General features: G+C 39.7%; 1 protein-coding gene across 1 annotated transcript in view; it reads right to left on the reverse strand.

The window, feature by feature from the left end:
- The window catches only part of nlgn4xa (neuroligin 4 X-linked a), a 46,533-nt gene that overhangs the window by 14,454 nt on the left and 16,449 nt on the right, over positions 1-15,630 (reverse strand). The window contains exon 2 of the mRNA XM_042512831.1: positions 4,536-4,688. Coding sequence (XP_042368765.1) covers positions 4,536-4,688 — 153 coding nt within the window. The remainder of the gene's footprint in view (positions 1-4,535; positions 4,689-15,630) is intronic.

Below are 15,630 nucleotides of genomic sequence, written 5' to 3' on the forward strand. Positions count from 1 at the left end.
TCATTTTAAGGTGCATTCTCACCATGTTTCTTGTCGGAAACCTGCTTATAGTAACTTTAAATCTAACCTCTGTGACTCTACGGCAACTCTATGTTAAGGATGCAACATCATTCGTGGAGCGCCTAATTCGTATGATATCATTTTGTGGGTGCATTTCTGTAGGATCTCATATAACCTGTTTTTTAAGAATATGTCGCAGACTTTAAATACTGATAAAGGACCCTTCCAGACCTGTAAAACCAGCTACTTCCAAGTCTTCTTTTGGTTTGTCCATTGTCCCTGGTTGGTAGTCAAGCCTTTTAATGTAAGGAAAAAAAAAAAATGCGTCTGCATAACACCGGTCAACTGTGATTTATGGACCAGAAAGACACCAAACACCAGTGAGTCCAGTCGTGTTTAGAGCTGCTCACTGCTGTTTTGGCTCCCAGTCTTAAGTTTTGCCACTTTTCTTTGCAAAGATGGCTTCGCCTCCAGTGACTGCGACGACACTAGAATTTAATAGGAGCACGCAGGGTGAATCTACTGTGTGTCAATTAGTGGAGCTGGAGCACTCTTCCCTGTCAGAGCCACACACACACACACACACACACACACACACACTGTGATTTGGAGGGCCGGATGTGTTTTTACATCAGAATCTGCAGCCTAACAAGATCACCATTTCTACATTGTCACTCTGGTTTTCCCTCCCTGCTCCACTCACCTCCCCGTCTCTATCTGTATCCTCATCTGCATTCTCTCTCTCTCACTCTTTCTGTCTCTTTTTTTTTTTTTTTTTTTATCTCTCTCTCTGTGGTGCACACTTTTCCAGAACACCTTTTCCCCGCGGCTCTCAGGCAACTAAATATAGTGACTGGTGCAGACAGCTCGGCCTTATAACAAATGGTAAGCGGAGCAGAGCGGAGCGGAGCAGCAGCGGCGGCGGTAGCATGAGCACGAGGCTTCGTTTCAACAATGAACCACATGCAAACAGCACGGGAGCTACACAACAGATACTTCCACTCTAAAGCGGCCGCAAACAGCGTAGATAAAGCGAAATTCACAATTACAATTCACAATTACAAAGGTATAGTGCTGCTAAGCAACACTAAGTCTCTGCAAGTTCAAGCTGCTGTAAAGCAAAACAGAATATCCCATCATCATGTCTCTTTGTAGTTTTTTTTTTTGTCTTTGTGGACATATTGTCTTAATAATTCCTTTGTGTCTACCTGTTGCCATATTGCATCTCTTTTTAGTAATTTTGTGTCCCTTTGTAGCTGCATTGCATCTCTTTGCAGCAGTTCTGTGTCTCTTTGTTCCCATTTCTCATTTTGAGCCTCTGCTCTTGTGTTTTGTCTCATTCTAGTCATTTTGCGTCTCTTTGGAGTTATTTTGAGTCTCTTAGTAGATGCTTTGCATCTCTGTGCAGTTTTTTTGAGTCTCTGTCATTGCTTTGCATCTCTTTGCAGTCGTTTTGAGTCTTTTTGTAGTTGCATTGCATCTCTTTGCAGTCATTTTTAGTCTCCCTATAGTAGCTTTGCGTCTCTATGCAGTCATTTTGAGTCTCTTTGTAGTTGCTTTATGTCTCTTTGCAGTCATTTTGAGTCTCTTAGTAGATGCTTTGCATCTCTTTGCAGTCATTTTGAGTGTCTTTGTAGTTGCTTTGCGTCTTTTTGCACTCATTTTGAGTCTCTTAGTAGATGCTTTGCAGCTCTTTGCAGTCATTATGTTTGTATTTGTGGTCATTTTGTGAGTATTTGCAATAATTTTTTGTCTCTTCGTATTCGTTTTACATCTCTTTGCAGTTATTTTGAGTCTCTTGGGAGTTGCTAAGAGACTCTGAAGAACATTTATGTCTCTTTGCAGTCATTTTGTGTCACTTTTTAGTCAATTTGTGGTCACTTTGTGTCTTTTTGTAGTCTTTTTGAGTCTTGTAGTTGTTTTGCATCTTGTTGTAGTTGTTTTGCATCTTTTTGTAGTTACTTGTCATCCCTTTGTAGTCTTTTTTTGTCTCTTTGTAGTTGTTTTTTGGTTGTTTTGTCTTTGGCTTACGATCGCATGGGTTATATAGTGCATTACAGTTTTGGGGGTATAAGTAAAAGTAAACGAGAATAGCCGTCCTGTTGATAAGGCGGGGTCTGTAGTTGAAAGTTCTGGAGGAATCGGGCGTAAAAATCTGTGCTCCTAGTACGCGAGTGCTCCTCCTGGGAGGCACTGTTGGCCTGATAGAGGATGGAAAAGGAGCGGCACGTTTCTCCATCACACATCACTATTCATGTCACCATAAGAGAATGTAAGAACAAGCTCCCAGCTCATGCCAAAACTCCAGCGATGAGAATTTTTTTGATTTAACCGCCGAGTTTTCTGTAGAGCTGCCAGCATTATCAAACTGCTATTTCCTCCTGTGCAGCCTTCCATCTTGCAGAGGGAAGAGTGTGACTGCACTTCTGAAGCTCGTTTAATGGTTTCCTCAACCAACATTACAAGCTGAGGACTGGCACTTTTTGCAGCCCGACTTCAGAGCTCGTTTTTACAGCAGCGCATTCGCGCATTTACGTCATCTGGGGTCACAAATACCCCTCGTCGTTGATGTTAAATTTTGCATCTGTGACTCAGGCTTGCTAAATCTGCCCCCGAGCGATGAACTTCTTTTGCCAATTACAGGCTGTTTACTAAGACGAGACTCTAGAAAGAGAAGGACAAGTTCACGTGTTATGCTCCAAATTAGGTAACACTTTCTGAAAAAAAAAAAAGGCTCCTCGGCCACCATTTCCACTTCAAACACTGGTTCAACTTGAGCAGAAAATGGCCACAGCTTGGCTCCCTCCCGGTTTCCAAAACTCTTTCCCTTCCAAACATTCGATTTTATCAGCCTCCTCTCACACTCAGACATTTTCTCGGGCAACAGACATTCACAAGGCAAACCTTTATGTCAAAGGCAAGATAAAGTATCCCTGTGTGAGCCCCAAACGACTTTCATCTTACAGACGGGGAACAAAATAAGATGCACAGCGCCCGGGTGCAGATACCGGCTCAGATCACAACGGATCAATTTTCCCAGCGTGGAATTTTTGAGGCCGCTGGATGTTTGATGCTGCGGAATGATTAAAGTAATTGAAAAGGCTACAAATGTGAGTCTTCACTTAATTTGCATGTGCTTATCTTGTGCTTTTGGGTTCATTCGAGGCCGCATTTGAACACAACCATTCGAAATGAAGCAAAAAATGCAAATCTACCTCCTACACTACCATTAGCAGCTGATTGGCACCAGGAAAAACTAGATTTACCACCGTGTTGCTGTATGCCAACCAAGCTGCACTTAGAGTCTCTCTGTTTCTGTGATATAATGTTGAGTAATGGTTAGAAAAGCGTTTTTGCAGAACGTTATGATGTCGCAGTCAAGTTTCCCTTTGACTTATTGGATGTAAAATTTCCGTTCTTGAGTCCAAACGTACGTTTGTGACAAATTTGAAAAAAATACCTCAAGGTGTAAGTGAGCTATTGTGTTCAAAAGAATTAACTGAATGCAAGGTTACAGGAACCTTGACCTTTAAACGTTAAATTATAAATCATTTCATTCCTGAGTCCAAGTGGACATTTGTGCCAAATTAAAAAAAAAAGGTTCCTGAAGGTGTTCTTGAGATACGGCATTCATAGGAATGAGACAGATGAGGTCTTAGTGACCTTGACTTTGACCTATGACCACCAAAATCTTATCAGCTCATACTTAAGTTGAGATAAAAATTTGTGTCAAATTTAAAAAGTTCCATTGTGAGATATAGTGTTCACAAGAATGAGACAAGGCAAAGAAACAGATGACATCACAGTGACCTTTACCTTTGTTTACCTTTAACTGCCAGAATCTTATCATTTCATGTCCAAGTGTACATTTGTGCCAAAATAAGAAAAAATCCCTCTGTGTTCTCCAGGTATAACATTCACAGAAAAGAAACAGATGAGGTCACAGTGACCTTGACCCTTGACCTTTGATCACCAAAATCTAATCAGTTCATCCTTGAGCCCAAGTGAACGTTTGTGCCAAATCTGAGGATCTCCCTCAAGTTGTTTTGAAATATCGTGTTCACAATAATGTGACAGATTCAAGGTCTGAGTGACCTTTAGCTTTAGCCTAGGACAATTAAATTTAATTTATCAGTTCATCACTGACTTGAAGTGACCATTTGTGCCAAATTTGTGCCGAAAAGCTCATAAGAATGGGACAGACGAGGTCACAATGACCTTGACCTTTGAGCAATGACCACCAAAATCTAAGTGCCAATGGCTAAACATAAAAGCTGGAGACAAAAAAGCCCACAAACCAGTGTAATCAAGAGCGAATATCCAAAATTCAAAAGTGTAACCACAAAGAGCTTCAGAGGGTTTCCCTGCATGTCCACCCAAACAGTCCACCGTAGCTTTCCCTCACACAAAGAGCAGCCGGTTGGCGAAACGGTGGGAACCAAAAAGTCATTAAAGCCCTGATTAAATCAATAACTCACTTTGTGACTCAATCAGCCTTCTCCAAACTAATTAAAGCCGCAGATTGGTGGACTCACCCAGAACACCGAGCCGGTAGTTGATTGTGATGACGATGACGTTCCCGTAGCTGGCCAGGATGCTGCCGTCAATCATGTTCCCAGTTCCCTCCATGTAGGAGCCTCCATGAATGTAAACCATGACCGGCTTTAACCCGTTCTCATCGTGGATATCTGCAAAGATGAGAACGAAAAGATGTCAAAATGTATCCATCAAAACCACACTTTATACGGCTGATTTTCATGCAGTCGAGTTCCGACAAAGAATATCTCACAAAATGCACATCCGGATAATTCCGGACATTTTTTGTGGTATATTTCGTTCGTGATATTTAATAGACGTCAGACGGAGCTCTGTCATGTCATATTTTACTCTAGTATTTAAAATTTACTATGAAATAAGGTTAGATCATAAATCCCATGCAGAAAAAGTAGCAAAGAGGCAGTACATGCATGCATGGATTAGCAAAGTAAACCAAGTGCAAAAAAACTACCTTTGGGGCCCCGACCCTCAACGGGCCCATGCAGATGACATTTACCCCTGAAATGCAAACCTACTGTTATATCCGTTACCGTCTTTCTTTAAACAGCATTTACATTACATATGATATAATATTTTTTCAGACTCTAGATTTTTTTATGCTATTTTTATGTATTTATTTTTTATTTTGACTTTTTTTACTTGAACAGCACGGAGTTGTGGTTACCTGTTGGCTTAGTGTTGACGCTAATTACATATCTAACGTTAAAATGTGAATTTTTTTTTTTTAAATATTGTTTTTTTTTTTCCACCCCCCCGGGGGGGGGGGCCACTTTGTTTGTTTATGCTTTTTTTTTTTTACTTTTAATTTTTGAACAGCATGTTGGTAATTGCAGGGAAGTTGTGTTTACCTGTTGGCTTAATGGTGACGCTATTGTTTACATTTCGTATGGTAAAATGAGAAAATACTCCAAAAAGTATTGTTTCTCTAAGGTTTATTCAGTCCCCAGGGGGGGCAGGCCCTCTGCTGGGATCTTGTGCTGGTTTCCTCTGCCGGTGCTTTTCGTGTCAGGGCAGCTGATTTGATTGACAGAATCCGTTATGTACGTCTAATTTTACACATTTCTCCAAACTAAAAGCCAGGCTGTGACACTACAAAGTCAAAAAGTGACTTGCTCACAGTTATTTGCTTCCGTGAACCAGTCAAAATGTACACACGTTTTGTGAGGTCACAGTAACCTTTAACCACTAAAATCTAACCAACTGATCAATGAGTCCAAATGCGTGTTTGTGCCAAAACAAAAAAAAAACAAGAAAAAACAATGACCTGGAGATGTCTTTTAGGTACTGTGTTTGTGAGAATGAGATGAATGCAGCTTCACAGTGACCATGACCTTTGACCACCAACATCCAATCAGTAGTAGACATTTGTGCCAAATTTTAAAACATCCTCTGTAGGTGTTCTTCAGATATTGTATTTACAAGAATGAGACAGATGGGGTCTAAGCCTTGACCTTGACCTTTGAACTATGACAGCCAAAATCTAATCATTTCACCATTAAGTCTGCTGTGTTTGTGCCAAATTTGAATAATGTCCCTCCAGGTATTCTTAAAGATATCGTATTCACAACAATGGGGAAAAATGTGCGTACACACAGACAACCCAACAACACAATGCCTGAGAGATAAAACATTCACGAGAATGCAGATGCAAGGTCACAGTGACCTTCACCGTTGACTAAAGAATACAATCAGCTCATCCTTGAGTCAAAGTGGATGTTTGTGCCAAATTTTTTTAAAAAAAATGTGTTTTTAAGATATTGTGTCCACAAGAATCAGAAGGATAAGGCCTCAGTGACCTTGATCGTAATCCGATCATCTTTGAGTCCAAGTGGACGTTTGTGCCAAATTGAAAGAAACGCCCTCCAGGTCCTCTGGATATATTGTGTTATTGAGAGTGAGACGAATGCATGTAGGCACTCTATGACTGTTGCCATCATGGAATCATAGAAAAATCCATCAAGCTAATTTGAAATACATGAAAACTGCTCAAACAAATCTACATGCGGTGGCTTCCTCCACCTCTCTCAGGCTAAAAGTTCGGAGTTTAGCAGGAAACACGGACGCCATTAATTCTCGAAAGCTGTAATCAACAAGCAAACACAGCATCAGTGTCCACAGCACAAAGACAACGGCTTGACCTTTCTAAATGTAACACTAATCATTTTTACATAAGAGGGATGGATGGTGGTAGAGATATGGTCCTCCAGCGGACTCTGAGAAGAGTTTCCATGGTTTTAACCCCGCAATCTCTACATCCGTCTCCCGTCCTGCCTCCTCCATTTGTTCTTTGTGTAATGCGCAGGCAATGCTGCAATTAGGACCAGATGAATACCTTGTTTATGAGGCTCTCCAGTTGTGATTAAGCAGGGTGATTAGTACATGTGTAGGTGGTGATTATAAATTAAGAGCGGGTCCTTTTGCATGAAAGTAGATGGAAGGAGTAGATATAAAATCCTCCGCAACGAGCAGGGCTTGGCGATAAATCAGCCAACAGCATCTTCATCATCAGGAGCCCTCAGCTGAGTTTTAGCCCTCTGGGTGAACTCGACTTCAAAACACACAATCTAATGCAGAAATTGTGTTTGTGGACTTTTTTTTTTTTTTTTTTTAAACTTTTAACCAAAGAGAAAAAGCTGCAAAAAAAAATCAACATCGTTGTCGTCCTCAGACGGCCCGGCGGCTCTCAGATCTCTTGCACTACAGTAGGCTTCGGTTGCCTGAAACCAACAGCTGAACGGAGCCATTATCCCCGGCCCCGCCGACCAGGCTGCTTGGAAGTCTATCAAATGTCACTGGGGATGAGAGCGTCTGCCGCGGAAAATATCAAATTGAGAGGGGCGCCGGCCAGCTTGTGCGCTGCCAGTGTGGAGATTTAAAGCCACAATATTGTGCTCACCGTCAATTCTCAAAACGCGGCCTCTGTTTACCTCAGCTGCAGAAAACAGGCCTTTATATGAAACAGGCCCATAATGGAGTTTATTGCTGATTTACCGCAGTCAGAAAAGTCCCTGTTTTCTCGTCTGTTTTGTCATTTATGCCACTAGTGAAATCGGAAAAGTTGATTTTACTTTTAAAGAAACTAGGAGTTGCCTCGAGATATGCAAGTAAATAACAATTAGGATAAACAAGAAGGACATCCAGGCACTCCAAAAAAGGGAAAAACTTCAAAATCAAGAGAGATTTACATTAAAAAGCCTTTATTATAGTGGCTTAATTATTTAAAAAAAAGCCAACATGTTTCAACCACTGTCTGTCTTAATCAAGATTTTAACGTTTTTAAAGACCTGACAAAGACTGGCAGTGGTCTTCAGCAGCAGCTGTATATACCAAAACTTTGCGCTTTTATTCCTCTCTATATTATTAATGTTATTACAAAAGAGGTTTGTTCATATGTCCTATATAGCCTGATTTATAAAACATTAAAATTCTACAAACATGGCATTATTATTTTATTTTTTTCAAGGCTATTGACAGTATGTTTTACATGAAGTGATAAAAAAGGGATATCTAAAAACAAAAATCTTTAAAAACAAAAGCAAAACTGGTTTTAATTGGTGTCCACATATCTGTATTGCAAGTTTATGCAAATTAGTGCATATTTAATCAAATAAATGCATCATTTGCATACTTTGTAACATTTCAGAAAGATTGTAATATAAAAAAACGACTGTCTTAATGAGGAAGTTTGATTTGCATATTTGAACATAACATTCAGAAAGCTTATAATATTTCTAAAAAATGTCTTGCTATGGGAAGATTCATTGTGGTGTTTATGACTAAAATAAATAAATAAATAAATAAACAATTACCAAAAACACCTAATTTGCATATTTAAACCTAAAATTTCAGAAAGCTGGTAATTTAAAAAATAATAATTTTACTGGGAGGGATTTTCTGTGGTTTTTATTACTTAAAAACATTCACACAATTTACATATTTAATATTAAAATTTCCGACAGTTTCTAATATATTTAAGTTATGTTATATAGTAATTTCTTCGACTTAAAAAATTAAAAATAAAATTAAGGATGCTTGCAAAAAAAATAAATAAATAAATATAAATAAATTAAATTATAAGTTATATATAATTATATATATAATTATAAATAAATTATATATAATTATAATTATATATATATTTTATTATTATTAATAGCTAATTTCTTTTACCCTTATACACCTAATTTGCATATGAAATCATAACATTTCATAAAAAAATAAATTGCAATTCAAAAACAATAATTGCCTTGCTGAAAGTTATCAAACTGGGAAGTTTCGTGGTGTTGTCTGTTGCCAAAAAATTTAACCCTATGCACCTGGGATGTCCTTTCTGAACTGTCTGCAAAGCAAACAAATGATATATTACACTGATTGCACTACATGAGCTGTTATAGAACAGGTTCTTCCCTCATTTTTTTTTTTTTTTTTTTGGATCTATTTATTTGGGACTCAGCCGCTGGCTTTTATTAGGAAATTTAGTGCATGCTCAGGAACAATCTGCCGTTTTAAAACAGAGCCTGCACTAATTCTGGTGCCGGAAAACCTGCATCCAGATCACTTCTCTCTGTGCTGTGTAATTAGTTTAAAGAGGATACCCGCTGCCCACACCGATTACTGCTTTCTCCTCCAGTTGCAATATGGTGAGACTCACGGCGGCGTGCAACAGGAAAGCAGATTGTACTGTATATGGTAGGCTCGGCAGAACAGCGAGGAAGGCAGGGGGAGGGGGACGGGGGCGCGGGCAGGAGGAGTGTATCATTCTCCTCCTCCTCCGCAAAAGAAAACAGTGAGGCAAAGGAGTCGAAAGCAACCCACAGTGACAGGTTATTAATCTCCGCTGGGCTCTGAGTGGGTTGCTAATCCTGCAGCCAAGTAAGAAACAGGGGGTGGGGGCGCTAAACTGTGTACCTGAGGACGAACGTTGGGCGTCGAACGTCCTCGGCCGACCCCGGACAGATTCACTCCACTCAAATGCATGCTAATTACAGAGGCAGCATGGCAGACCGGTGTCAATAAGTTCCTGTTTGTCATTCAGTTGCACATTACACGAGGCCGGCGGAACGGCGTGGGCGGCGGGGACAACCTTGAAGAGGCAGATGCACATAAAACAAGAGAGCCGCCATTAAGTTGTCATAGTCTCTAACTGATACGCATCTGATGGCCGCTGCAGGCCTCTGTGGGCTCAGACAAAACTATTCGGCCGGCTCTCCATCAAACAAACAGGCAAATTGACTGTTACTACCCATCTCTTTTGGTGTAGTGCAGCAATGGAGTCAGAAGTCAGGAGGGGGGGGGGGGGGGGGGCAGGGGAGGGATGACGGGGGGGTGTCCACTCAGGGCACTTTGATCAAACAGAGAGATGCCCCGCAGATTTAAAGCCGTGCTTTATGGCCGGGGATGGAGAGGGTGGTCTTGGGGCAACGTTGTCCCAATCCTGTCAGCGTGGAGTGCACTTAAAACTAAAGAAATCAAACTGCTTCAAGTGCTCTTCTATCTTTCTCTCTCTCTTAGTATCTGTGCGTCTCCCCGCGCGCTCTCTCTCGGGCCCGTGGTGCTGCCTCGGTGACTGTGCAGCGAGTTCGTCCCGGACATTCATCACTGCCACCCGGGCCAGGGGGATAATATATTCCTCCGCTGCCTGCACGGCGCTGCACACATTACTCATCTTTATATGGGTGAAGAGGTGGTGGTGGGGAGGGAGCTTGTTCCAGGGGGTCTATCTGAATTTTCCATTGCTTTCAGCGCTTTGTACAGTTAGCGGGACGAATGCAAATAGCAGTTAACGGCAATGCTAAGTATGCCCCCCCCCCCCCCCACCTGCCATCACCTCTATCCTTCCCAGAATGCTCTCCACACACTGCAGCCTACTACTTCCCTCGGTTCAATATTTTAACTGACAAGCCAAAAAACAGCTATTCTCTCTACAGTCACAAAAAAAAAAAAGTCATTATTTGGCCCGAAGTCAAACACAAACCTGTCAGGAAATATTGAATAACCACTGAGTATATCATCAAAGTAAAAGAAATATTTAAAAAAAAACATCTAGATTTCTGCCAAATATGAAAATAGCTCCTGAGTCAACACAAAATGATAATATAAGTGGAGTTTTACTGGCAAGTGAACACGTATGCAGATGATGTTCCGGTTTACATGACACGTCCAGCCTAATTTCTTCCTAGTTTTACTGACAAGCAAGAAAAAGTTATTAAAAGTTATTATTTTGCCCAAAAGGCAAACGCAAACCTGTCAGGAAATATCGAATAACCACTGAGTATATTGACCCGACTCCGGATAAGAGGAAGAAAATTAATGGATGAATGGACAGATAAATTTTGACTAATCCTAACAGTCTGATATGAGTAAATATATGTTTTTACTTCCCCTTTTCAATAAAATAATAATAAAACTTTTTAAAATTAAAAATGACATTTCTCCTTTCTCCCTAACATTAACAGTAGATATTCCAGGAAAGGACTTTGCCGAATGGGATAAGTGGATTTAAAGATTTCTGCAGCAGGGAAAGAAACCAATAGTGAGATTTAAAACCCTACAGGTTTCTAGGGATAAAGGGGGCCTGGCTCCCCCATTCCTGAAAAAATGTATTATCAGGCAGCTCAGATTAAGCCCCTACTAAATATATGTAATCCTGATAATTAAGCAATATGGAAATCAATTAAATGTGGGATAAAAACAGAGAAAATATATATATACTTGTAAATTCGTATGATTTTATATTTAAAATCGTGGTACGAAAATTTTTTTTCATTTTCAGCACTTTTTCAAGGTAATTTTCTTATTTATTTTTTTTACTTTTTGCATATTTTTCGGTAAATTGTTTTACCATTTTTTTGCTGAGTTGTTGTTTAGTTGATTTTTGCCTTCTCTGCATTTATTTTTTTTGAAAGAAATCAAACTTATTTTTCTTAGGTTCCAAAGCTGGTTAAGCTTTTTTTCTTTTATATATATATATTTATATCGTTACTATAACATAAGTAGTTCAAATCTACATAATTCATGCTTCAGTGACAAGGATGAAATCTGAAATCTGACCTTTGTTCAAAGGCGATGAGTTGATCAATGCCAATAATTTGCTTCAATTTTAACCTCTGAACAGCGCACAATCTTCAGCATTTTATTCTTTTCTTCTTTGCTTCTTTTATATGTCTTAATGTGTTTTTTTTTTACACTGAATACTGTATATATGCAGCTCCTGTTCTTTGAACTCACCAAAATGTCCTTGCAGCAGTGTCTCTTTTCAAAGGAGGAAAGTAATAACAGTAAAAAAAAAAAAAAAATCTCGCAAAGCAATTCTAGTGATGCCCTCAACACTTCTCGGTCTGGGGACATAATTGAGTAATTATAACTGAGGGTGCATTTGATTCACATAGTACTCTTAAGACGAGCACTCCCGACAAAAGCTCATTTAACGGCAAAGAGCGAAACTCTGAGCGAGGTTGTCTGCAGTGCTGCGAGCTTTCTCTGCAGCAGCCGCTGAGGTATAGGTGGAACCACAGGGGATCCACACGAGTAATTCATTGCCACTGCAGATGTTCAAACAGTCAGTGTGCATCGATCCTGCACGCTCTCCTGAAAACACAAGCAAAGCGCGACGCTTTCTGAAGATGCTCTTTATCCAGACCCTTTAGAAATGTTTTTTTGTGCAAGTCTTTTCCCTGCGGTTTCAATTCGGTCAAATGTGCTTCTGTCTTTATCTCTATTACACTTGCTGGTAATGTAAAAGAAACACCTCCAATCAAAGGTATTCCATCTCAATTGCAAGATTGATTTTTGTCTTTTTTTTTTTTTTTCCCCCCCACCAGCTGGTGACAGGTGGTGTGTTTTTTTTTTTTTTAATCTGTTTTTAACAACACATTACCGTCTCCCAAAGACCCGGCCCCTTCTGATTTGAGGTAAAACTCGGCTGCATCTGTTAACTGCAAATCCAATATATGATAGCGTTTTTTTGTAACCGTCGTGATGAAACCTCGGAGGAAATTCAAGCTTTTTAGGAGAAACGGCTACAGAGCAAGTTTCCTCGAGAAAATAAGAGGTATCACTTCATGAAATCAATTTAGGGAAAGCTCTCTGAAACGTCTTTAATTTTGAAAACGTGCAAAAAAAGATTGAAATGTTCTTCAAACGGCAAAAAATGCAATAGATTTAGGGCTAAAGTGCCATTTTCACTGCAGGACTTTGATTGTAATAGATTATTGATATTTGTGCTTTTACTTTAGTGAAGAATATAAATACTTCTTCCACCAGTGCTTACATCTTGCACAAATCTATTGTCATTTCAACACCGCGGTAACAACCTGGTGCGTTTTGCAATAACACATTTGCTAAAAACGACAGTGACCAGCTCTTTCAGGAAATTAGTCTTTAAAATACATTTATGTGAGCTTTGCTGAGATTTACATCTTCTCGAGGAAACAATGTTTTTGTCAGGAGATTAGTCCACAATAAATGAAATATAGAATAACAACAGGCTAATCCTTTATTGGCACCAATTTCCGAACTAAAAAAGAAAAAAAAAAAAAAATTAAACCAAGGGCCAGATTTACATAGTGCAGGGCAAATTTGCACTGTGCCTTTCATTCAATTTGCGCTCACAATTTGCATGTAATTAGCACCTGATCCACCACAGCAGCAGCTCATTACAGCGGCAGCATCGTGCAGGTGATGCAGTCGGGGCAGTTCAAATGAAGATTTATCTGAGATCACTGAGCTCACAACACAAATGATAACGCGATGCTGCAGTAATGGAGTTACAAAAAAGCTAAACATTGACTTTACCCGCGAAACAAAAAATGCATTGTACTCACTAAGTTACCACAAAGCCAAATCTTTAGATGTGTTAATGCTGGATGATACAGCTCGGGAGAATAGTGAGGTGAATTCAACTAGATGCACATTATTAGTTTATCCTTCATGGGAACCAAGGTTAGTTTACAATAATCAAATAACCCTTTCCTCCGTTGGTTGCTGTTATATTCATCTTATTCAATACAGATAAATATTATATTCAATAAATGGAGGCGGTTCATTTATTAATGTTTCTTTCACCCGTGTCAGCTGTAAATGTCAATAAACCGGCGCTCTTTCTCTTCAGGGGCAGACAATGGAACATTCATGAACCATAATTAACTCTTTGAAACCTGGAAAAAAAAGTAATCCAAGACTTGTCCATTTAAAAAAAAAAAGGAAGCAAATTTGAAATAAAAATGATGAGATAGGTTTTAAGTGGATTATCTCCCAATGTCACCGTAATATTCCATATCCCATAAGTAAAAGGGCATTAATAGCTGCAGAGCTCTTAGCGCAAAGTGCACCTTGAAGCAAAAGATTAGTTTAGAGATGGGGTGAATTACTATATGCGGGTTCGATTTGTTCACAGCTAGTTAAATTGTGTGTGACTGGTCTAAAAATAATTGCGTAATAACCAGAAGTCTCCACGTTTAAGAGTAAACGTAAGACTTCCCTCTTTGATAGAGATTAAAGTTAAGGCTATATATGTAGTCTGCTGGGGGACTTCCTACGATACACTAAGCTCTTCTCCCCCCTCTCTTTTTCTCCATTTGCAAACGTCCATGTCCCCACATTTAAGACTTTCCTCTTTGAGAAAGTATACTGTTAGGGCTGGCTCACGCTTGCCTTGAACCGGTCTAGGGGGCCTTCCTATGATACACTGAGGTTATTTCTTCTTCTATTTATCTCCTTTTGCAAACATTCATGTCTCCTCATTTAAGAGTAGACTCAAGATTTTCCCTTTTGGATAAAGGTTATAGTAAGGGCTGGCTCAGACTTGCTTTGAACCAGCCTCCAGTTATGATGATATAGGCCTAGTCTGCTGTCGGACTTCCCATGATACACTGAGCTCATCTGTCCTCTTTTCTCTGCATTTGCAAACATTCATGTCTCAACGTTCAAGAGTAGACTCCGAACTTTCCTTTTTGACAAATTGTACAGTTATGGCTGGTTTAGGCTTGCCGTGAACCAGCCCCTAGTGAGACCGATAATGGCCTCATCTTGATAGGTTTCCTATGATACTTTGAGCTCATCTCTTCTTTTCTTTCTCTTCATTTGCAAACATTCATGTCCCCACTTCTAAAAGTATGCTTTGAACTTTACCTCCTTGACAAAGCCTACAGTAAGGACTGGTTTAGGCTTGCCTTGAACCAGCCCCTAGTGGTACTGATGTTGGGTCCCTTCTTAAGTTTATGTAATTTTCCCCCATTATAGGGGAGTTTTTTCCCCTTATTTGCATTTGTGTTTTTGGACTTTATTAATGAGATTGGATTTAAGTAAAAATCCCCTCTGTTAGGTACGTTTATGCTATTGCATTTAAATATTTCCATTTTAAAGACTGGCCCCTGGTCTACACTCTGCACTTTGAGCTGCCTGGCTAATGTTAAGTCATGTAGAAGAAGGCGCGGTGAAGATTATGTCAAATATCACTCTCTGGAGCAACAGCCGTAAAAACTGAACAACTGCCCATGTAATTCAGAAATGTCACTGCTTTTTCTGGCACTTGCATGTCTCTCCCCCGCAAGACAAATGGTGCCCTTTAACTGAAACGTCTCTTATGGCTTTTTCACCTCCAGTCATGTGCTGGTCCCCACAGATTACCCAACACAGCGAAGAAGAAAAAATACTGCACTGTTTTGGTTATTATCATGCAGAGGAGCGAGGTGTTAATAGAAGAAAGAAAAAGTGTGGCAGAGGGTTTTTTTTTTTTTTTTTTTTTTTGGAGCCACAGATGAGCAAATTTCCACTGTCATAACAACATGGGTTAGTGCTCATGCTTTACCGAGCAATGGAAGAAGAAAAAAAGGGAAATGTTAAAAAAAAAAAAAGGGGAGAAGAGGGAGAGTTTTAAAATTGAAATTCATCAGAGGCAAAATAACATGCAGAGCTGAATTCAGAATTGACAGGTGAGTAAAGGATTACGGGGACCTCCTTCCTGTTTAGAGGTGCCGTCTCACCTCAGACAAGATCCTCTGATTTACATGACTCCAAAGAGGAAAGAGGTTGATACAAAAATGAATAGCTGAGAGAAGTGCACTCAGACGCACT

Source organism: Plectropomus leopardus, chromosome 24 (assembly GCF_008729295.1).
Source record: "Plectropomus leopardus isolate mb chromosome 24, YSFRI_Pleo_2.0, whole genome shotgun sequence".
NCBI lineage: Eukaryota > Metazoa > Chordata > Actinopteri > Perciformes > Serranidae > Plectropomus > Plectropomus leopardus.